The sequence below is a fragment of the Seriola dumerili genome, unplaced genomic scaffold (assembly GCF_002260705.1).
Source record: "Seriola dumerili isolate Sdu_G_001 unplaced genomic scaffold, Sdu_1.0 BDQW01000068.1, whole genome shotgun sequence".
NCBI lineage: Eukaryota > Metazoa > Chordata > Actinopteri > Carangiformes > Carangidae > Seriola > Seriola dumerili.
This window is the reverse complement of record NW_019174323.1, coordinates 17133048-17155580: the sequence shown is the minus strand read 5'-3', so window position 1 is coordinate 17155580 and position 22533 is coordinate 17133048. Positions and strand designations below refer to the sequence as shown.

At 41.3% G+C, this 22533-nt stretch overlaps 1 protein-coding gene across 3 annotated transcripts in view; it reads left to right on the top strand.

Annotated features, from left to right (window-relative positions):
• Positions 1-307: 307 nt before the first annotated feature.
• Positions 308-22533, top strand: part of slc39a11 (solute carrier family 39 member 11) — a 77778-nt gene continuing 55552 nt past the window's right edge. For 2 of the 3 annotated variants that reach the window (XM_022742965.1, XM_022742963.1), the window contains exons 1-4: positions 308-357; positions 1853-1970; positions 2754-2792; positions 15610-15768. In XM_022742965.1, the coding sequence (XP_022598686.1) occupies positions 1863-1970; positions 2754-2792; positions 15610-15768 (306 nt within the window). In that variant the 5' untranslated portion in view covers positions 308-357; positions 1853-1862. The other variant, XM_022742964.1, reaches the window with a different exon arrangement.

The window sequence follows — 22533 nt, the reverse complement described above, 5'->3', positions numbered from 1 at the left end:
AGTTGTCAGATTAATGTAGTGTCAGGATAATGTAGTGTAATATTTCCCTCTGAACTGTGGTGGAGTCGAAGCAAGACGTGGCATCAGAGTCAGAGGAACTAACAACCCAAAGCCCAGCATGAAATTACATTACAAATTATATTTATATAATATATATATACATATATATAATATGTTGTTGTATGTATGTTTCATATTAAACTTGTTTTTATGAATGAATGTACCCCCCTTACTACTGCTGCTGTCAAAGAGATTGGCCAATAAGCTTCGAGGGGAGGCGGGGCTTATTCTGTCATAGACACGTGTACCGGGAAGTAGGAAGTAAATACAAAGGAGTCGAGGCACTAGTGGAAACAAGTGAGTAAATCTGAAACGAATGAGCGTTAACGTGAGTTTAGGGTGAAATGAAGCAGCAGAGTCAGTGCGTGTTGTCTGTTAATGTCACAAACAGCGTGTGAGTGATTTTACAGCAGCGATATTTCACAACACAAGCGAGCAGGCATTTCAGTTGCGCCGGTTGTCTCTCATTTGCAGGTTAGTCACGTCATTTACCTGTATGTAAGCTGTACTACGTGTGTCCGTGTTCGTACCTGAGTTACACGAAGACCAGTTGTACTGCTCACCGCGGGGCTCATGAAGCCGGATGAAAGCGGGTTTATGTGTCACACACATTTTGCAACTCTTAAGCTTTTTTAGTTCAAATGTCAAGTTGTCAATTAAAGCTTTAGCAATGCTAAATCTGTACTCTCATAACACGTGATTATTATTTATGGACCACTTTCAACTTCACATTCATGAGATGGATATCAGTACTACTAAGTTATAATTATCATAAGGAGTTGTCAGTACATCATTAAGACTTTAACTGCTGCTGCATGGTAAATATTCCCATTGCATGTTTTTTTTTTAAATTTTATTTATGTGCTCATGAAAATGTAATTTGATGGTTACATGAAAGCTGTTCCTACAGTTTACAGTGGTCAATACTTCCACTAGTTATAGTACATATTCATTCGTCACGTAGGAAGGTGAAGGAGTGTCAGTTAAAGCAACTTTAAAGTGAAACAAAGAAACTTTCGACAGATGATAAAATACTTTTTCTTCTTTCTAGAAATGAAAAGTTAAATTCATAAGCAATAAAATGGACCCTTGTTTATTTAACTACTTAAGTAAAGTAGTTGGGTTTTGTAGCTTTCAAGAAAACTCATCTGTAACGATCATTTGTATAACTTATAAGAGACAATCCTAGTATTCACAGCACATACTCTACATTTCTTTTCCTTTACTCTTTACATGATGAATGACACACCAACAGGTTTGTGTACACACATGCAAATAGAGAAGTTCAGGATGTTAAATTCCTGAGCAAACAGGATTTGATGCTCGTTTGCTCTGTGTCGTGTGCTGGAACAAACATTAGTGGGTGTGTGTCAGATGTGAGGTTTTAAAGACACATGTTGATTTTAAGATGAATCATTGAAAGAACATTCACTCCTGTTTTCTCATCTGTTGTGGGTTCACTTGGGATTCTTGTCTATACTTGGGCATCAAAGACAAAGTCCCCAAAAGTGTTGTGGACATGTTGCTTTCACATGCCAAATTTATTATGAACATCGACTTCAAGATGGGGACAATATTTACTTTAGGCTCTCAGGAGTAATTAAATGCAGGGTAGTTAATGGAAGATTTGAATCCACCCATTCTGTTTTCCTCTAGTTCTCAAAGTCTCTCCGGGAAAGATAAGAACAAGATGTCATGATGAAACTTCTTCCAATACGATGTGAATGCAGCGAGATAACTTTGTGTTTGTGTGTGTGTGTGTGTGTGTGTGTGTGTGTGTGTGTGTGTCCAGCTCTGGGGCCATGCTTGAAGGCTACAGCCCTGTCACCCAGGCCCTGCTGGGGACTCTGTTCACGTGGGGTCTGACCGCCGCCGGAGCCGCCCTGGTGTTTGTCTTCTCCAGCCGACAGGTACCGACTGTCAGTCTGAGCTCGAGGGGACACTTCACACGCTGAGAGAGAGAGTTGGATGAGAAAATTGATACCACCAAAATATGTCGTTATTGTCGTGGCAAATATGTCACTGGAGCCAACAGCTGTTTAGCTTAGCTTAGCTTAGCATAAAGACTGGAAACAAGGAGCGACAGCTAGCTTGGATCTATCCGAAATATGAGGCAACATCACGTTGGCTTGGCTCGCCGCCTCCCCCTGATTTCAGTCTATGTGCTATGCTAAGCTAATTGTCTTCCTGCATATTTTACGGACAGATATAAGCATGGTATTCATCTTCTCATTTAACAATTTTTCTTTTTAAATATGCCTATTTCCTGTTCCTTTAAATGTGGTTGTTCTTCATGTTACCATACAGCTTCATTTAATGTATCTAATAGAGAATAATTCATATATCAGCGATAAAAGAATAATTTCCCAGATGAGAACAGCACATAGAGAAAGCCTGTGTTATTTATGTTAGCATAACTTATGCTCTAAGCCATTCAGCTATAGTGTTGCTAGGAGCTGGGGGCTTCCAATATGACTAACAGAGAGTGTGTTACAGTACAATACATCCCATGATCCCAAAGGTTATTTTTTTTGTTATCTTTGAACCTCTGTCTCTCAGGACATGTTGTATTTTCGCCTGTTATGTCAGTAGTAAGTGGTTCACTGAAAGGTTAGATGTTACACTTTCAGGGTTTGAGGATATTGATCTGACTGAATTGCACACAACCTTTTCTCTGTGTCTGCCTTTTTCAGAAGCGCATCTTGGATGGAAGTTTAGGCTTTGCAGCTGGGGTGAGTTCGATTTTTTTTTTTCTTTTAACTGAAACACACATACACATGCACATACACACACACATGCACATACACACACACACGTACAGTAGGTACAGTAGGAGGATGCCACCATGTGATGAGTTTATGGACATTTGACTGTGGGAGGCTGAGTTTCTTCCACAGACAGACAAAGCCTGACACGTCCAGATGCCACATTTATTCCTAAAAGTCTGAGATAAATCTTCCTCTTGAAGGAGAACTCGTCTTATCATGTCTAACGAGGTATTATGCTTCTTACAATTACATATTTTATATATATATATAGCAAAGTACTCATTTGGGTTTTAAATCATGAACTGCTACACTCTCGCATCCCAACAAGCTGTAAACACAACATGCTACATACATGTTACATACGTGTGACATCACCATATTAGGTTGCGTGGGAAAATATCTGGCACGTTAGCCTATAAATGCTCCACTATATTTACTAGCTAGTTGCTAACTGAATTCGCTAACTAAATTAACTGTATTCTTTTACTATTTTTGACAAATGTACAGTTGTGCATTTAAGAAAACTATAGATTCGATTTTACAGTTCTTATCGCTGGTAAATGGTGACATCATTTATTTTCAGAGGAGAACTTCTACATTTTATTTGTAGGAAGCTTCATAAATAACTGTCTTGTGCTTGTGTGGAATGGACATTGTTTTTATTCCTGGTGAAAAATTAATTCCCAGCGCTGATTCTCAGGTTTTTGATAAGTGAGTTGCAGATAAGTGGGTTGATAAGACTAATACCAAATGATGAGAAATTCTCCACACTTCCTTGAAAATGAGAATGGTAGGAAAGAAAAAAAAAAAATCTTATCTCCATCTGTTCTTATCTCAATTTACTCTGCTTTGGTCTTAACAGCTTTTTTTAATTACTTCCTGAAATAAGATGTAAACAGAGAACAGCTGAGTGCCGTTTCTGTCACACATCTGTTTAACCTCTTTCCAATTTAAATATCTTTCTGAAATATATTTTCAATGAGCTCGTCCACCCGGCGTCAACTCTGTGAACTATTGATACTAACTGGCAGTTTCCAATTTTACAGCCTGTTGTTGGTATGATATGCTTTTAGCGTATTTTATTTTAATAAGAGACTAAATTTAGACTGTTCATAACTTATTACATCTAAGTTTTCACACCTGATAATTCTGTAGATGGTTTATTAGTAGCTGGGGGCTTAGCAGAATGTATGAATGCGAGAGTAGAAGTGCCTTTTCTTATTTCTCTCTTCTTTTTTATTGCTCTACTTTGGCTCCAGTTTGGGTTTTTATCACTTAGAGTGTAAAATGTTAAATCAGATTTTATTAGCTAATCTTGTATGCTAACCCAGTTCCGTTGCTGCGACCGGTGCCAGTGCTAGTTCTACATTTTGTTCACTATGTTCATCTGTTAGAAAGATTCTCTTACTTTTTCTTCCCACTTTGTATTTGCACACTTTGTTTCGCACATTAATGCGTTCACACGGCAACAACACGGCAACACGGCAACACGGCGTGCACTCAAGTTGAACCTTTAGTCACAGAATACGTTTCCCTGCAGGACAGCCACGCTCAGGTCCAGCACAATACTCCTAAGTGTAACATAAAAAAAAAACAATTGTGTGTGTGTGTGTGTGTGTGTGTGTGTGTGTGTGTGTGTGTGTTAGGCTTGGTGGGTTTATCATGACCTGCATGTCTCGGGCTTTTTGCTTCTCATGTGATTCAGATGCCGTCCTGTCCCCATGCTTTTGCATCTGCTCTCCCCCTAACTCACACACTCTGATCCCACACATGCAAACACACACACACACGCACAAACACACACACACACACACACACACAGATTCAGATACAGATGGACTCACGCACACACACACACACATACAGACACGCCATACAGTCTTTGTCACAGCAGAAAATGGCGTCCTGCTGTCCCAGAACACAGCGTCTGTTTGATTATTGGCGAAGAATAAAACCAACTTGCCGTATAGTTTATTCGATTCTACATCTCTGTATCTCTCTCTCTTCCCGGTCCCACCTCTCTTGGCATGTTTCAGGTAATGACGCTGTTCGTTCTTGGAGAAAAGTGAAAGCAGTTACAGCGAATGACGTTAATGGGCGACATTTAATCCCAATCCTCTGTTTCTTTAAGTTATTATCCGGAACATTTTAAACAAATTTTTTTTTCTCCCCTGTTCAAGGCTGACTTCATTCAATTCCTCCGCAGACAGTTTATGAAGGCGTCTCCAGCTGTCTTCTGCGAATTTACACCCATGCACAAACAAATTTTCATTGACTAATGAGTTTTCACTGCTGTGTAAGGACGTCACACTGCCTGCTGCACTGGAACGAACCGCTTCCAGTGAACGCAATCCGGGCGGTATTACCCTTCCTTCAGAAAGCATCAGCCAATGTAAACTGCTTATATACAGTATGAACAGAATTTTGTAGGAGACGTGGTGTGGTGGGTGTTTCTTTGCACTGTGTTTTTGCGTAGTTAGAAAGCAAAGATCATTTTTTATTTGTCTAGAAACAAACCTCCAGAAGTTTATATAATCAAAAAAAACATTATTTTTCCTCTCCCTAACTGGTCTAAAAGTTTTCAATAAAAACACATATTTCCTCCATTTAGACACAAAACTGCACTGGGATAAGAATTCACTCTCCTGCAGGATTTAGCCGAGCATCACTCTGCACACGAAGCCTCTGTTTAATTTACATCAAGAGGAAAAAATAGCTGAAACAGCGGGATGTCAAAACTGTGTGTTTATTGCCCGCTCGAATTCTAATACCACACATATTCAATAATTTCCCTCCCGCGATGTTTGTAGCTGTTTGGCCTGAATGCACATGATGCACAAATGTACTAATATATACAAATATACATCCTGGATAAACAGCAAACTACGCCGTACTGGGCTTTTGTGGCGAACTTTACCGGTGTGTGAGTTGAGACAATGTCTTGCTCTCAGGAAGGAGACGTCTTAACGCAGAGTTATATCTTTAGTTGGATGTTTATCCTGTCCTCGTCTGAGACCTGACTATCTTACATACGTTAGGTTACACCCTAGGCGCTGCAATCCTCTCCACGCATTTTAGACGTTTGTTTCCCTCAGTGCGGAAAAAACATATCAATGTTAAATCTTTGAAAATAAAACATCAGCCAGAAACAAAGCAATTACTTTCACCGTCCAGACTGAAGGAACGTTGGAGATTGACTGAGTTTCCTGTGGCTGCCAGTAAAAACACAGTTAACTATAATAATAGCAATAAGCACCATTTTATATAATTATACCATGTGGGATTCTTTTTTTTTTAGGGTGTTTGGGTGTTATTCTTCACAGAATTCAACCCACGGCACGTCCAACAGTGATTTTTGGTCACACAGGTTGAAAACGAGCTTGAAGGAGCCGTAGCGGAGGTCTAGGCATTTGTCCATATGGGCATTGCTTCTGTTGCCGCGCTGCTGCCAGATACATGTTGTGTGTGAGGTGAATGAGCATTGGCATCCAGGGGGGGTTTGACAGGACCTATCAGGAATACCTAATAAGAGTGGCATGTGGTCGTTTTTGCATGCAGTCTGTCACTGTACGAACAAACGGATGCAAGCAGAATATAAATGTTTGGGTTTTAAATGCATCACGTGTAGTTTTTTCAGTTTACAGTGTTTCACCTTAATACCTTGCACATCACAACAGATACTTCATTTATATTCTGTTGCATGCAGAATATTTACAGTTTGTAGGTGAAGCGGAACAGGAAAGTCTGTTCATATTCCTCAGGAAGAATTGGATCGAAGACCTACAGCGTCTTGCTTAATTATCAGCCCTCTGCTCGCCCTCTCTCTTGACGCATATATAGAATTTCAAATGAGCATTTTTTTTCTTTTTTCCCGAGCCGCCCTTCCACCTCTCCATCACAAGAGTCTCTCTCTCGCTGCATCAGAATGATTGGATTCACCAGCCAGTGTCAGATCGCAGCGCTGAGTGGCTGTGAGGACATGCAGGAGGGAGAAACTGCCATTGGATGTGAGGTGTTGTGGGTGAAGAGGGAACGCAGGAAGCAGATCAGGTGCACGAGGTTATCACGGGCCAAATCTGTTGTTTTCAGGAGATATGCTTTGCATGAAGGGTTGAATGCTAAGTACTTTCACTGCTTCCTCTTTGCTTTTTTTTTAATTATGTTTCTTGAGTAAAGGATGAACATATTTTACATTCAAGCCCTTTTATAATCGAGTTCACACAATGCTGACTGCAGCATTTGAACATAAAATATTCTCGTTAATCCTGCGTGAATAATCAGTGTGTCTGTGTTTGTTTGCATGGCTGAGTGCAAATCAAACTAATTGAATCGTGGCGTTGAGTAAAAGAGAACCAACACAAGTGACAGGAGGAATGTAAACGCCGTCTCATAATCACATGTGGCTTTCCTCACGGCTTTAAGTCAATGTTGAGACGTTGTTTTATCCGGGAAGATGGAGAGCTGCGGGTCGTACGCCTCTTACAGCAGATCCAACATTCTGCGACTGGCTGAATGTCAGCGACCAAATCAGTATTCAGAGCGAGAGTCTTCGCTTTAATTTAAAGCCCCGCAGTCAAAAAGCTCAGGGCTATAAGAACGACAGCGTAGCTTTTAGAAACTCCTCTCTGGGCCGCTGCATTACCTGCTCTCCCCATGAATAACTACATCCTCCCAACGTTAGTGCTTTTACACCCAAGTTTTAAACGCGAGCTGGTAGCAGACAATCTACAGGTGCGCTTGTGCTTCCATTCTAAACTGTGGATTGGGTGAGAAAATAGTGGGCGGTGCTTCGACCATACAGGAAATGCTCCTTCTGCGGGGCAACGAACTTATTTTATACAAATATTCAGTTTAAATATCTTCAGATAGAAATTAAAGCTTTAAATGAAACTTTGAGCTCAACAGGAAACGGTTCACCTTTCTCTCTCCCACCTGAATCACACTCCTCACTCTCTATTTCCTTCCATTGTGTTTAGTGAGCTGCACACATTTAGAACTTTTAAGTTATTTTTGCTTCAAGGATTTCGTGAATTCTTCGCCACATCTATTGTTATCACATTGGGACATTGTGTCTCAGTTCAATTAAACACTTTCTACTGTCCACACGGAGCATTCAGCTGTGTTGTGTGAAGGTTGCCGGCTGAGTTCTTCTACAAAGGTATTCGATCCAACAAGTACTTTTATGTGACCTTTTCAGGGAGAGACAGTGTGTGTGTGTGTGTGTGTGTGAAACACAAAACACGCACCGGCGTATGTTTTCCGCCTGGTGTCAAGTAATGAGAAAAATTTACCTTGATGCTGTTAAAACCCTCTTTTTTTCGTCTGCACCTGGTCCTGGATTCTTTGACGACACCGTTAATTAAACGAATGAAGCGCAATAAATGTTACTTTTACTCAACCTCTTTTGTAAAGCACGACTTTGACTTTAACTCGGAGACGTGTGGGATTTGCGGGGTTTTAATGAAGTTGCTTTCTTGTCGCTGTAGAATTACAGCGTCAAGCTCAGTGGAATGGTTTTTTCTTTTTCAAAATGGCAGATGAATCGCTCGTTTTCCCTCGATGCTCAATAGGAAGCATGTTTTATTTGATCCGTTCCTCAGAAGCCACACGGGTAATTGCTTCCTGCGCGGGGCTGTAGCAGCGGAGAACAATTGGTTAATGTTTCTCAGCTTGTCAGTGTGATGCAGGCGAAGCTTTGATGCGTGTGCGACGTGATCGGTCTTGACGAGAATTTGATTTGTAAATATTGCGACTCTCCCAGGGCTGACGTTTGATACTGACTGCAATATTCACGACCGACATGCTGCTCTGCTTGTGAGGAGCCACGGTGTGTTTTATTGGCTGTTCATGGCTAAGTACTTTATCCTTCTGCTTGTCTGATTCTATAAAGTGACTGACACGTAACCCGTCTTTTATAGAAACACTATAAATATAGTGACAACTGATTGTTGCCGAGCGTCCAGGACAGTTTACACTGCTGCAGCTCAAGAAAGGGAATTTTTAATCATTAAATCATTAAAAGTAGTATTATATTAAAGTATTAAAGATGTTTGCTCAGCGTTTCTCTGATAACTAATGGTCCAGATGTTCAGGAGGTTTTACCACTAGCTGATTAATCCACAGAAGTCTCTTCCTTTCCAAAACAAATGGACCCGGTGATAAAATCTGGTAAAAAACTGTAAATAAAGTAACGTCACATTAAATAAATCAGCTTTACATATATTTAAATAAAGCTTTACAGATGCTCTGTCTAATACCTTTAATTTGCCATTGAACGATTTGATCGCCATGTGGTGACGTGTCAGTGTAGCTCACTTTCAGCATGATGTAGTTGTTTGAAAACAGATTAACCTTTTGAACTGATCAATACAGCCCTGATTGCCGGTGGAAAGCGCTCAACATCAACTGATTCTAATGTGATACTGGGATTGACTTCTGCGAGAGCGTGCATGGAGTTTCAGCCGTGGCAGCGGCTGCAGAGAGGGCAGCGTCAGTCTGGCTGCTGAGTCAGTTCGCCACGTTGGTCCTCGCTCAAATATCTCAACCACTTATTGATGGATTTCCATTCATGGTCCTCAGAGGACGATTCTGACTGACTGTGGTGATCTCCTGGCTTTTTTCATCTCCACCGTGAGGTTGGCGTTTTTGGTCTGTCACGAATCCAGCAACACTACCGACTCACGAAGGAGCCGTATTGTTTTGCACGGACAAATAAAAATGGATTGATGTCTAATTGAAGGCCGTGTGGCAAACAAAGCGTCTGAGCATTTAGCAGGAAGCCATCACAGTAACTTCAGGCCAAAGATGGCAGAGTTTTAGTTTTGCTTCACACACTGGTGTCCTGCCAGAGTTTGTTCCTGTGGGGGGAAAAAATACTTTGTGCCCAAACATTATGAAAAGCGAACATCATTTACACCGGCCTCAGCCTCACTTTGTTTTTAACACCAATGGGCAGATTTTTAGCTGAGACGGCCAACATGGCAAACGTTAAACCTGCTGTTAACATTGTCATTCCGAGCGAGTTAGCATGCTGATGTTAGCATTTAGCTCGAACTGCCAGAGCATGGCTGTAGACTCTCCGCTATCTACTCCGTCTTCTTTGGAGTTTCATGCTCAGAATTCTTCATGAGATATTTTTACTACTGCTGCATGAAAAGCAGATTTGAGGGAATCAATGAGCGCATGTGGTTTTTACTGAGTCATTATCTGGAATGAAATCGATTCATGGCTGTTGATTACAACTTATCTGCTCACTGCAGACTTTGATTCCTTTTTGAAAACCTCCGGCCGAGGTATGAAATTATCCGGCACTGTGGAATTCACCCGTGATAACTGAGAGGTAGACCTGCAGATAAAATGAGAAACTGAGGACTGACGAGGACAATGCTTATATTAAATGGTGGTTGAAGTGCAGGGGAGAGAAAAGATTAGGTGAGATTTGGGGAGAGATGGAGAGATGGACTCAGGAATCAGCGAATTAGATCGATTTTAAGGTTGAGAGAGCGAGATGAAGTGGGAGCAAGTGGATGGCTTCGAACGTTATTAGCTACTAGATAGACTGAGGCATGGATGGATGGAATAGAAGAGACGTCCGGAGGGAAGATGAATTGATGGGGAAGGAAAAACGCATCGAGGCATCTTCTCCTTAGTGGGAGATTTTGCACTGACAAGGGAATACAGACCATTAGAAAAGCAGCACTGAGATTGGGAACACACACATGATGAGAGGAAAATCTCATCAACTCCCATTGGGTTCAATTTAGTCTACTCTGTATCTGGAAAGCTGGTGGGGTATGGGGCAGCGAAACGCATCGATAGTGGGATGAAAACATGCACAGTATTGTCCGTCTCGCTCTGATAATGAGGTGAATATTTTCCTCACATGGACACGCGCTTCACAAGACCCAGGTTTATCCTCGGTTTGTGAAGTAGGGCGTCTGCGTAGGGCAGTAATCAAGTCGCTTTATGGCTCGTCTTTATCGCGGTAATCAATCAAACTATCCGTCCTGCTTATTTCTTCATTTGCCCACAGGCTGTGATTAGATTAAAAAAAAAACTGTAATTGTTTCAGAAACTGGAGCATTCAGAAGGAAGCAAGGACACCCCTTAGAAAAGACTACAGCCCACTATTTGTTTCTTCCATTTAATGTGCCATATAATAGCTCTCTTCTAATAAATCCCTATACATATATATATATAGACCATTATATGGAAAAACCGTATAGTTATGAAACCATTAAATTGCTCAGTGTTGGTTTCTAATATGTGATTAATAATAACTAATAGGCCGCTCATTGCTCATGTTTAACCCCCAAGCTCAGGGGGGGGTAAATATATGATTGCAGGATTGATAATGCTGTAACGTGCATGCAGGTGATTGCACTCGAGCGTCGTGAGACCTGAGCACCCCATGGTGTCCAGAAGAGAGTCATTAACAATGAGAGCGTGTTAATGATGCTCTCTCTCTCTCTCTCTCTCTCTCTCTCTCTCTCTCTCTTAAGTTTGATTAAGCTACGACTTTGAAACGTTAGTTTTCCGGTGTATTATAGACGAGGTTGATTTAAAATGGGGAAAAGTAGTAATTTTACACTGGAGAGAAATTGTTCCAGTCTGACGTTATTTTTAACCGGAAAGTACAAAGCAGTATTTCAGAGTGCAGTTTGGCATTTCTTTAGGAATGCACTGATAACAAATTTCCAGCCGATCGCAATTGTAGTCGTGAAGTTGAGCTAAACGTGTGAGAGTCAAATTAGTACGAATGATTTGTTTGTCCTTAATTCTTCACTGCACCTGCGCTCGGTTTATTCGAACTGAAGAAAGTGAAAACATCATGCTGATGCCTTCCAGATGTTCTGTGTTGAGGTGTCTTTGCCCCGGCAACTGTAACCTGGACCTGTGTTCACCCTGACGGGTCATATGACTGACCGTCCAGCTCAGGGACACTTCACGGCCTCTACCCAGTTGGTTAATGTTCTGTTGTGCGGTTTTGTCTTAAAGAAAACTTTAAATTATGCCGTAAGTCTTTCGTTTGGGGAGATTCTCCTCTTGGTTTGAATATAACGAACTTAACTTACACAGATAGATTTGGCACAGACGTTTGCCAAGGTCCTACTCAACAACTAGAACTATAAAGCCGATGAAAGCTTTCTGTTTGTCAAGGAGTTAGAGTTGAATCAAGCTCGTGTTCCTCCCACTCGTTCTGTCATTAGAGTCAATGTGACTCTTTGAACTGTGTGGGAAGTTCAATGCAAAGATCCAGTGACCCAGCAGTTTGTTTTGGTTTCTCTGTTTTTGTCAGTTCATTCATTCATTTGTTTGTTCCTCCATGAATGACTCTAAACGCTAAAGTCATGCTAACATTTACTAATTAGCACAAATATCCAGATCAAGCCGGAATGAAGGTCATTTGTTTTGTGATCGGACAAAATTGATGATTAAATTCTAACCGGATGGTCGCGGTACATGAAAAGTCGAAGGACCCACCAGAGTTATTAGAATTAGAAAAACATGAATGTCCATAACAAACATCCTGGATCAAAGTGGAGGATTAATTAACCCAGCAACAGTCACATGCTGCAGCAGAGTTAGAGAAATGTCCTCCGTGTCTTTGGCTCTTATCCCCTTTGTGTAATTTGTAGATCTACACACTTACAGGCCTGAGGCAGCAACAAGATCAGAAGATCACAACAAAGTAAAAGCAATAATTAGAACTACATTTACTGTGTTTTCCGACAGCACTTTTTGCACAATATGCAGATGAATTCCGGCTTCGCTCACGTGTTCATTCGATGGCAGGAATATTTCTGGGGCAGAATATGCTCCACATCTCCATCTGACACTAGTTGCAAACGGCTCAGTGTTTGGCCCTGATTGAGATAACGGAGCAGTAATTGGGCGCTGGCATCAATGGTGGACAGGTGTTTTAATCGCCTCGAGACTCAGGCTTAATGAGTGCGACTGGTGATTGCGGGATTGACCTGGAGGGCTTTTGGCTGCTGGAAGTGCAGATCAGAAAGAGGAACCTTAAAGGAAGAGAGATCAGAAGCACGATGCTGATAGTGGAACGGAAAAAGGAAGACGAGGACAGATTATTGGTAATACAGTCACAGAAAGAGGAGAGAGATGGAAACAAAAGTACATTACGTTTCCCCACTGTCCCAGGCGAGCTGAGAGAGATTCACTTCTCTGACATCGCAATCTTCTGACTGATATCAGCATCTTTACCCATCCCTGCAAAAGTTTGTCGTTTTAATAGCTGCCAGTAAGTGATATGTTCAGAGGAAAGTTAGGGCTCAGCTAAATGAGATTCCTCGTCTCTCTGTGCCCTCTGGTGTCACAGATCAGCCACATTGTTCAGTGTTAGATTAAGCGATATCGTGTTGTTATATTCTGGGCATTGAAGTTCCAACACATTTTCTAACTGCTCTCCCTCCCTCTCCATCTGGAGCTGCCGACAGTGAAATATCACACTGCTGCTTTGAACTCTATGTATTACAGTGTTCATGAGAAACTTTCTTTTTTTCTGTTTCAACTATATTGTTATTAACCTGACGCCTGTTCCTTTTTTATTGTGAGAGCGATGTGCTTTTCTGATCACAGATCAGGTCTGAAAGCGTGCTCTAGATTTTTGGACCATTCAATACTATATATATAATGCTGCAGTATCATAACTGATCTGAGAACTGGTGGGAGCCGAGTCAAAGACACCTTGACGAGCGCACTTGCTAACAAGCTTCCCAGTTAACGAAAAAAAAACAGCCCATTGGAACCAGTTGCTGCGTTTGACCCGCCGTGTCACCTTGGATGAAACCGCCTGCTATAATTGGAAAGTAAGCGAGGTGGAACAGAATGAAATGAAACCTTTACAATTATTAATCAAGCCGCTGCTCCCACTATAAGTAGCGCAATTATGCCTGTAAAACCAGTGCTTCCATTAAGTCCAGCGCGGCGCTGTGCTTTGAAGCATATGTTAAGATTCAATTCAAATCAAAGGCCGCAGTAATTAGTCTTCCTGGCCTTTTTACTTCCTCTTTGGTTAATGACGTACTGATTTCAAACCTGGATATTCTCTCTGTACATTCAAACACAAAACAGGCACACGTGTCGAAAGTTTCCTACCCGCCTCACTACAGAAATCTGGTGCAACCAATCAGCTTCATTGACGTGCAGGGCCTCACAACATGCATTTTTGAGGTGTGTGCTTGCTACTTCCTGGACCCTGTTGGGGGGGGGGGGGGGGGGGGGGCTGTGCAGAGGAGAGCTGCACCCAGTGTGGTCAACATTGAAGCTGAAGGTGCAGCAGCCGAAAGTTGATCTCAGCTGACTGACATCGGTCTGTTTGTGTCAAAGATCAGAGAGTTAAAGTAAAGAAAAGTGCCACTGCTCTTTCTTTTTAACTGTAATTATATTTATATTTTACTGTTGTTCTGTAATTCTCATAGATTTTCTTCCAACAAAAATACCTTGTGATACTATTTTAAGGCCGTATCGCACTGGGGCAAAGAGCTAAAAAAAAGATTCAGTTCGGGAGCATCAAGGTGGTTCATGTTGTAAACAGAAAAACAGGATGAGATCATTTTGGAAAGTAAGTAAAGGATCATTTGTCCTCTGTGGTCATGATAGGGATGTGATTGCTGTCAAGCTTTCAGTTCAACATGAAGGAGGCAGGAATAAAATTGCAGAGTTTACAGTAAATCACAAGTTTTCAGCTCCCAGAGTTCCACACGAAGTGAGTTGCAATCAATTTTGACAACGGCCTGATGTCGGCGGTTACATTACTGTTGAGTGCCGGAGCCGACTGCAGCCTGACAATATGCTTCCATTACTTTTGATTGGCAGGGCTGAACACGGTCTTGTGTTTCACATTTTCAGTGCTGACGGCGTGTCAGGAAGCGGCATGAGAGGATCAACGAGGAACACAAACGGAATAAGAATCGGCACGCTGCAGCTTTTCAGTGATAAACAACAGAGGCTGCGGATACGCTTTGCATACGTGTAGCATGAAAAGAAATACTAGTGTGTGCAGGGATACTGAACCACCCCCCACCCCCCACGCCCCTTCTCCTCTTCTGTTTGGACTTTGACAGATGATACAAACAGACTGGGCTTTGAAGAGAAAGATGCTTTGAGGGCAATTTACCTATGAGGATGCTGAACACATCAGACACCCGCACACATATCATGAACATAGGCACACACACTTCAAACTTCAAGAGACTTCGGCCTCGAGTTTTAAGGGAGGGGAAGTTAATGTTTATTGACAATATAAAACTGAATATGATGCTAATTCATATCAGAGGTGTTTGAGGTTCCACTAGGACCACTCGGCTCCTCGGCAGTAAAACCTCACAAACAATGGGCTTCATTCAAGAACATTTTCATATTCTTATCCTGAAACTCTCTTGCTTCCCTTTTATAAAGTTTGTTTTTTTATGATTGTTTCAAGTCCTCGTTACATCTTGATGATTGCTTCTTGTTGATGAGTGTGTCTTGAGTCGATCATTAGCATAATCTAGCCCCCAGATTGCTATATAAGGCGTGCCTGTAATTACACATACAAATGTTGCCCAGGTAATTCATATATTCTCCTTTTGTTGTCAGCAGACAGAAACATACATGTAATCAGTTGTATTAGGAGACCTGAAATAATTGAACTGTGACGTGAATAAAGAAGAAAAAGGCTGCTATAAATTTCTGAAAGTTGGAACCTGATAAAAAGTTTTATCTTTTTTTTTAATTTTTTATTCATCTCCCTCCTTCTTCCTCCTTTTGCCTCTCCCAGGTAATGTTGGCTGCTTCCTATTGGTCGCTACTTGCCCCGGCGATCGACATGGCAGAGGATTCTGGGAAGTACGGCTCGTTTGCTTTCGTGCCCGTGGCTGTGGGATTCACACTTGGTGCAGCCTTTGTTTATTTTGCTGACCTGGCCATGCCCCTGCTGGTAAGAACCTCACTCTAATATGATAATATTATATATATAATAATAATATAAGATAATAATAATAAGAATCAGGCTCATACATAAACTGGAAAGACAAACCCGCATTTGATTCCCTTCAGGGATATAATAAGTTCTTACAGATGAAAAGGATGTGAAGGAGTGAAAGAAAGGCAAGGCTGTGTGTATGCGTCTCATTACTGGAGTTTCCACTGTTTAGTGTGTAATTGTGAGAATTGTGGTACCTGCTTAAAGTCACAGTACAATAGCAGAAAATAGACAAAGTGGAGCAGAATGAGCTTGTCGTGTTGAGGGCTCAGACTCTCTGCCTGTCTTCCTCGGAGAAGTTTGTACGAGCGACTGGATGTTACTTGAGTTGATTCGGTGTTATTGTGACACTGAACAAGATTGTCCTTTGTTCAACTTTGCCTGTGCCGGTCTTTTGTGTGGCTCAGATAATGGCATAATTGCTGATGAATACAAAACAAGAGAGAGGAAATTAGTCTGTTAGTGAAATTAGTCTTGGAGGATTAATCAATGAGGAGTTACCAGCTGTTTTTGAATCTTTTGAAAATCCCAATAGTGTACGGCCGTCGGTCTTTGCATAATGTTTAGCTTTTCTGGCTGTTGTGTGTGTTTGTGTGTGTGTGGACTCAAGAGAGCAATGTTTAATTTGACCTTGAACTGGTCATCCTGTTGGACTGTTTCTTTATACTTTCAAAATAAAAGCCCAGGCAGTGGCAATTTTTAAGCCGTGTTCGGTTTCTGAAGTATCTTAAAAAAAAATCAAAATGCATTGACACTCAATGGCTCAAGTCATATTCAATTTGATGCTGAATGATCCAGTTTTTTGCCTGGACCAACCACGGGCCAGTGCTACATCCACAAATGTCTGTGACTGAGTGAGTGAGTGAGTGAGTGAAGAAGTTACACCTATGGTCGGCTGGCCGGATGTTGGACTTTTCCCATTGGGCTGTTGCTCTTTCAAAATGATTTGGCACAAACACTTTCTATTACGTCGTTACAGTGGATCCACGACAGTTTTCAACTCAGCTAAAGTTTCTGCATTGTGCATGCAAACTCAACACTTCTTGTAACAGTTTCAAATTAAAAGTCCTCTGGCGTTTCACTGGACAGAAACCCTTATTTCTTAACAGCACTCATTTCCGTTTGTTGGCGTGTTTGATTTTATTGGGTTATGGTTAGATTTCTCCCAGTCCGATTATAGAACAGTTTAAATGTTTAAATATACTTTTACTGTCAGCACTTGTGCTCCTGTGACATTAGCCTATTTATTTTTTTATGTTGACAGGACGTTGTGCTGTTGCATTTTGTGATTTATTTTATATTAAATGTTGAATTTTATCAATGAGAGATTTAGCACGCCTGGCCGAGTGGCACTATCCATGGTACTGAAAGTGTGATTTAACTCTGCCATGTTAAATTAGTATTTAAACATTCATACACTGTTCAGCCACATACTAGATTTATACCTAGTCTTGTTCATGTTTAGACTCAGATTGATTTAAAAGCAGTTACTAGCTTTATACAGCAGTGGCCATGTTACATTACAGCATTTACATTTACCAGCAGATGCTTTTATCCAAAGCGAATTAGAAGTGTGGGACATCACTAAAGCTTCAGTGCTTTTCTGAACCAGTTGTAAGGTTTTTTTTATTTCTTCTTTTTCTGTTTGAATAATAAATGAATAATTTTAACAGAGAAAATGATGAGAACCAACCATGAATCAGTTCCCTGACCTCAGAACTCTAGTGAGCCTGATAAGGTCGGTTGTACTGAAAAAAAAACTGATGGTTCAAACAAAGAAGAATGATTATGATGATAATAATAATGATGCAATGATTATAATTATTATGGACTCTGGCTATATTCAAAATGACAGCATTTCCAGTGGCGCAAATCTGCCATAGATGTATGAATAAACTAGGTAACAGTAAGCAGATCAGTTTTATCCCCAGAATTTAGCTGAACTTCAATCCTCAGTGCAGATCCACACAATAAATGAAACTAGTCTTAAAGGCGCACAGTATGTAAATCACATGTTGTCCTGAATAGTCATAAGGTTGGACTTGACCCTAACATCCCAGACGTGGGTGTTTCCTGTGCTCAGAAACTGCCCAAGCAGCTGGAAAGAGCAGAGACGGCTGCACGATCAAATCTGATTCTGCTCTTACAAATCTGTGCCTGTTCATTCTCATATGTCGACCTGCCGACTCATTTGCAAAGCCAAGTGGGCGAGGTTGCATAATGATCCACAATATGATGAATTGCCGGATTGGGTATAAAAAAAAACGAAGTGAAACTAAGCTAACTAAGTTAACTATTGACCAGGTCAAAACCGAGTGTATGGCTGAACTGGATATGGTCAGTGTGTGTCCGTTACACTCTGCAGCTCTCTCTCGCTCCGTGTGTCTCCTGTTATTCCTCTCTCTCCTTCAGTAATAATGAAAGCAGTTTATTTGCCGCAATGGAGGTGAGGCTCGGTGTATCGGAAGTGCTCCTCCGCTTCCCCTGCAGCTTCAGCGCAGCCTTGAAACCAGGGCGGCTGGGTGAACAAGAGGTGTAGCCCTAAGCCACACAGTTGGCACCCATCCACAGTCCAGCCTTATACCTGGTTTGTACCTTTTCCTGTTTGAAAAAATTCTCTAAATCCAACGACAAATGCGCTAAGTTGGCAACACTGCAGTGCGGGCTGTCAGTCGGGACATTCGCCATTATAGGACTGACGCTGCTGCTGCACTCAAGCAAAAAAGACTTGAAAGGACCACGGAAGTCTGAACTCAACAGGATAAATTGAGACAGCCATGTTCTTAGAAACTCAAATTAGAAGAAGGTCCTTTTCAAATTCTGTCCTTTTTGTCAGTTTTTTCACTGTGAGTCAAACATAATTACATGTTCCTTTTTTTAGAAGACTTCCTCAGAAAGGGACATATGAGGGAATCAGGGATCTAGGAACTAAATTATCACCCTAATTATTACAAAAGTTGTCTTAAAAAATTATGGTTTCTTTTGTTTGACTGTCAGATCGGCTCCTACACAAAAATGGGTTATTCAGTATCTGGAAGAGGAAACAGCTTGAAACAAAGTTTAATGAGCTTTAGATGGCCTCTTACTGTGTCGATGCTGCCAGTGCTGCCCTCCAGTACGGTCTCGGTCTGAAGTCCAGTCTCTGTTTATGTTTCTTTTTCATCTTGGACTTATCTCAGACTCTCAGGTGTTTGTGACTCTGATTTATCGCAGTCTCGCCCCATGTTTTGCCTGTTAAGTCTCACAAAATGACTAGTTAATTCCTGTTCTCCTGTGTGTGTGTGTGTGTGTGTGTGTGTGTGTGTGTGTGTGTGAGATCATAAAATATACAAATAGCACCGCCAACGCCAACACTGACATGCCTTTTATCAGGAATATGTGATTGTGAGGTTGCCAGCACGGGTGGTCCACCTGCAGCAAATGACGCAAGCATTAGCTGCTAATATTTCCACACCGGCCCCATATACGTCTTCCTCTCGGTTTAAAGTAATAACTTAACTAGCTTTATTGTGTTTGAATTGGATTATGGACCATGTATCTCGACAGGTGTCAGATAATCTGAAGATGGATGCACCCAGGGCCATGGCAGAGTTATTAGAAATACTAATCCTATTTATTTTATTGCTAATTCTGTTTTCCTGCATGAAGGTTTCAAAGGCGTGTAATATACCCAATACTAAATGTATTTATTTTTATTTTATTTTAAAAAAAAAATGAAGTTAAAAAATGTGATAAAAAATCTCAAGCCACCATTTGCAGTTTGGTACCGTAAGTGAATAATTTGAACCTTTGTTATTTTTGGTCTTGGTCGTGACTTGGACCTCCTTTGGCCTCAACTTAAGTGATCTACAATTACTGCCATTTATGACTCGGTTCACTCATTATTTCACGCTCTGTGCAGCCCTGCTTGGAATCTAATGCATTTTTGATTAATCACCCTTTTAACAGGGGAATGAGAAAGTGAAGCGTTGATGTATGTCAGCGTTTTACAAAAGCCTTGAATAACAAAAAGCTGAATCCAACAGTTTCAGATTCAGTAATTCTCTGTTGACAGTTGCCTCTTATTTTAACAACGTGTGAAGATCGCGTCAAAACGTCTCTGAGCCCTTCTCCCGAACCTGAGTTGATCAGAACGGGGACGAGCAGGAGACGGGACGGAGACGAGCAGCAGAGAACAGCTGTTGCCTTAAGCTCCCGCAGTCATACCAGGACAGCGGCAATGACACGAATTACATATGAAGGAGCGGCTGACAGATCACCGTCATGCACACTCATACAAGATGACACACGCTCATGTAACACAGCACATACACACACATCGTCCACTGATCTTTTAGTCAACCACAACTCTTAAAGTTTAATAGGAGATTGCTGCTCGGTGCTGATAACGTCCTATTGATCGGGGTGAATTAACTTAGAATTAATAAAAGTTATATATGTCCATGTGAAGTCACTGCTGCTAGAAACCAAAGCAACGTAACTTTCAACGATGCAGATTTGCACTTTGTGCAGCTTGACAGGAGGGAAACCGTTTTATATAAATAACACTAGTCATGATGTATACAGTCCTAAATAAAATTAGAGCTGAGACAGTCACAAAATCACATCGTCAATTAATTGTCCGTGTTATTTTTATGTGCAAAAAGGAAAAATGCTTAAACTCCTGTCCACAAATATAAATACTTGCTGCCGCTTTCATTCCTTAAAAATCTAAAACCTTTGTTCAAATTAAACAATGAAATTGTTCTGGCCTGTTCAAATTCAACATCCAAGTTTTCTCTCTGAGGGCAACAGACCATCTGCATTGCACAATATGTGTTAGTTTGAATCTGTTTGATCTTTGTCGCTGGGCTCCAGAACCAAACGCACCATCTGAGAAACTCTTTGAGAAAATAAGAGGCTGATTTAAGCAACTATGAAACCAACCAGTAGGTCTTCATCGGCTGTGTTGTGTAACAGTGTGACTGTAAACATTTCAACTGATTTAGTTTTGAGTTGCTGGATCCCTCTGCCTTCAGTTTTAGGTCCAGGATGAACTGGATTTCATCAAATAAACGGGACAGCAGTCTGGATGGTTTCAGCTGTAGAGCGTTGACACAGCTATAAAGAAATAAGTGCCACTAAAGATATTAAGATGAAAAATGATCTTGTCGGACTAGAAGAAGAGGCACTTTCTGCTCTTAGATACTGATTAGACACTCACTTAACAGCTGCACTGAGACTCTGCTTAGCCTTACTGGTAGCTGTTAAGAATTACATGCAGTCATTTCCCGCCTCTCCTCTCGACTCAGCGGGGGCTAATTGGGCCGGCTGACCGTCCTGCCCGAAAACCACCCATGCAGCGGTTCGGTAACTGCGCTCTCCTGGCAGCCTGGAGGCAGACGGGATGGAAATGAACTTGCTCTGAAAGACATCAGTATCAGTAGTGATGTAACTCTCTCCAGCCAATTTTATTCCTCAAGGTTGAGCGCTTTCACTGTGGTCACACGCTGGTCGGAAGAGTTTACAGCAGGACATGGTGCGTATTCGTTGCAAGTTGTGCAATAGTGAGGTCGGGCAGAGTCGGGATCATGGAGGTTTGTTTTCTTCATCGCCATTACCGTCGGCTTCTCCCGGTTTGGATTCCTCCGGTGTCAGTCGTTCAGAGGAGTCCTCCATAACAAAACTGACCAGGGGATTAAAACTGGTAAATAACAGCGTTATTCCCTCTCTGTCTCCCCGACTCTCCTGTCTCTCTCACCGTAGCTTCTCAAATAAAGACGAACAATAACTAATAAAAAATAACTGATTCACCAACAAGGAGGCGGGAATTTGATACAGATTATTTCACATAAAGAGGGAATTGCTTGACATGACGTTATGTGGAAGTAGATTCATTAAAATATATACATATATAAAATAAAATAAAAAAACACATTATTGAACTTCTTTTCCAAATTTTCCATTAAATTAATTTTATTTTTAATTTTTAATTTTTAATTTTAGTTGAGTTCGGTAACAAACTTAAACATATTTAAAAGTGACACTCGCCTGTTCCTAGAGGAAATTAGTGAATGCGACAAGTTGTCTTCAGTCACTTGCAGATGCTACTTAATGAGAACAGACGGCTCTTGCATGAGGCCCAGTATCTGGGACTTTCATATCTGTAAGTTCTGAGCAGCTGTGCTCCATCACACATCCATCAAACCGAACTAGAACGAAGAATGTGAAGGATCAGGTCTTCAAATGTCACCAACCGCTGAGTTTTGAATCCACAATGCTTTGATCCAAAACACCTCGGTGTGCTGAACCTTACTTTGCCGTGATTAGCTGTGTTTCTTTGTTTTTGGCAGTGGAGTTCCCGACCTTGACTTAGTAGAGATGTAGAGTCTCTGAGGTTCTGCAGAGAGTGTGGTCTCTAGCTACAGGGAACCACTTGCAATTAAATTATTCCTCCGGCATCATTCATGTTGTTTTCGTCTCTCGTGCTCTTTGTCTTTTCCGTTACATTTCTTTAAATGTGAAATCGTTCTTTTCCTCTTGATATTCCACCTCTTCACCGACTCCTGTCTTCTTCATCTGCCCTTTTGCCTTCTGGGTGCCATGGTGACAGCAGTGGAAAACACTGGGCTGTGATAATAGCTCGCATGAAATCAACTGGGAACATACACACACACACACACACAGTGGGGGGCCATCAGTGTTTGGACAGCTGCTGGTGCCACTTTTACTGGCTCCTCA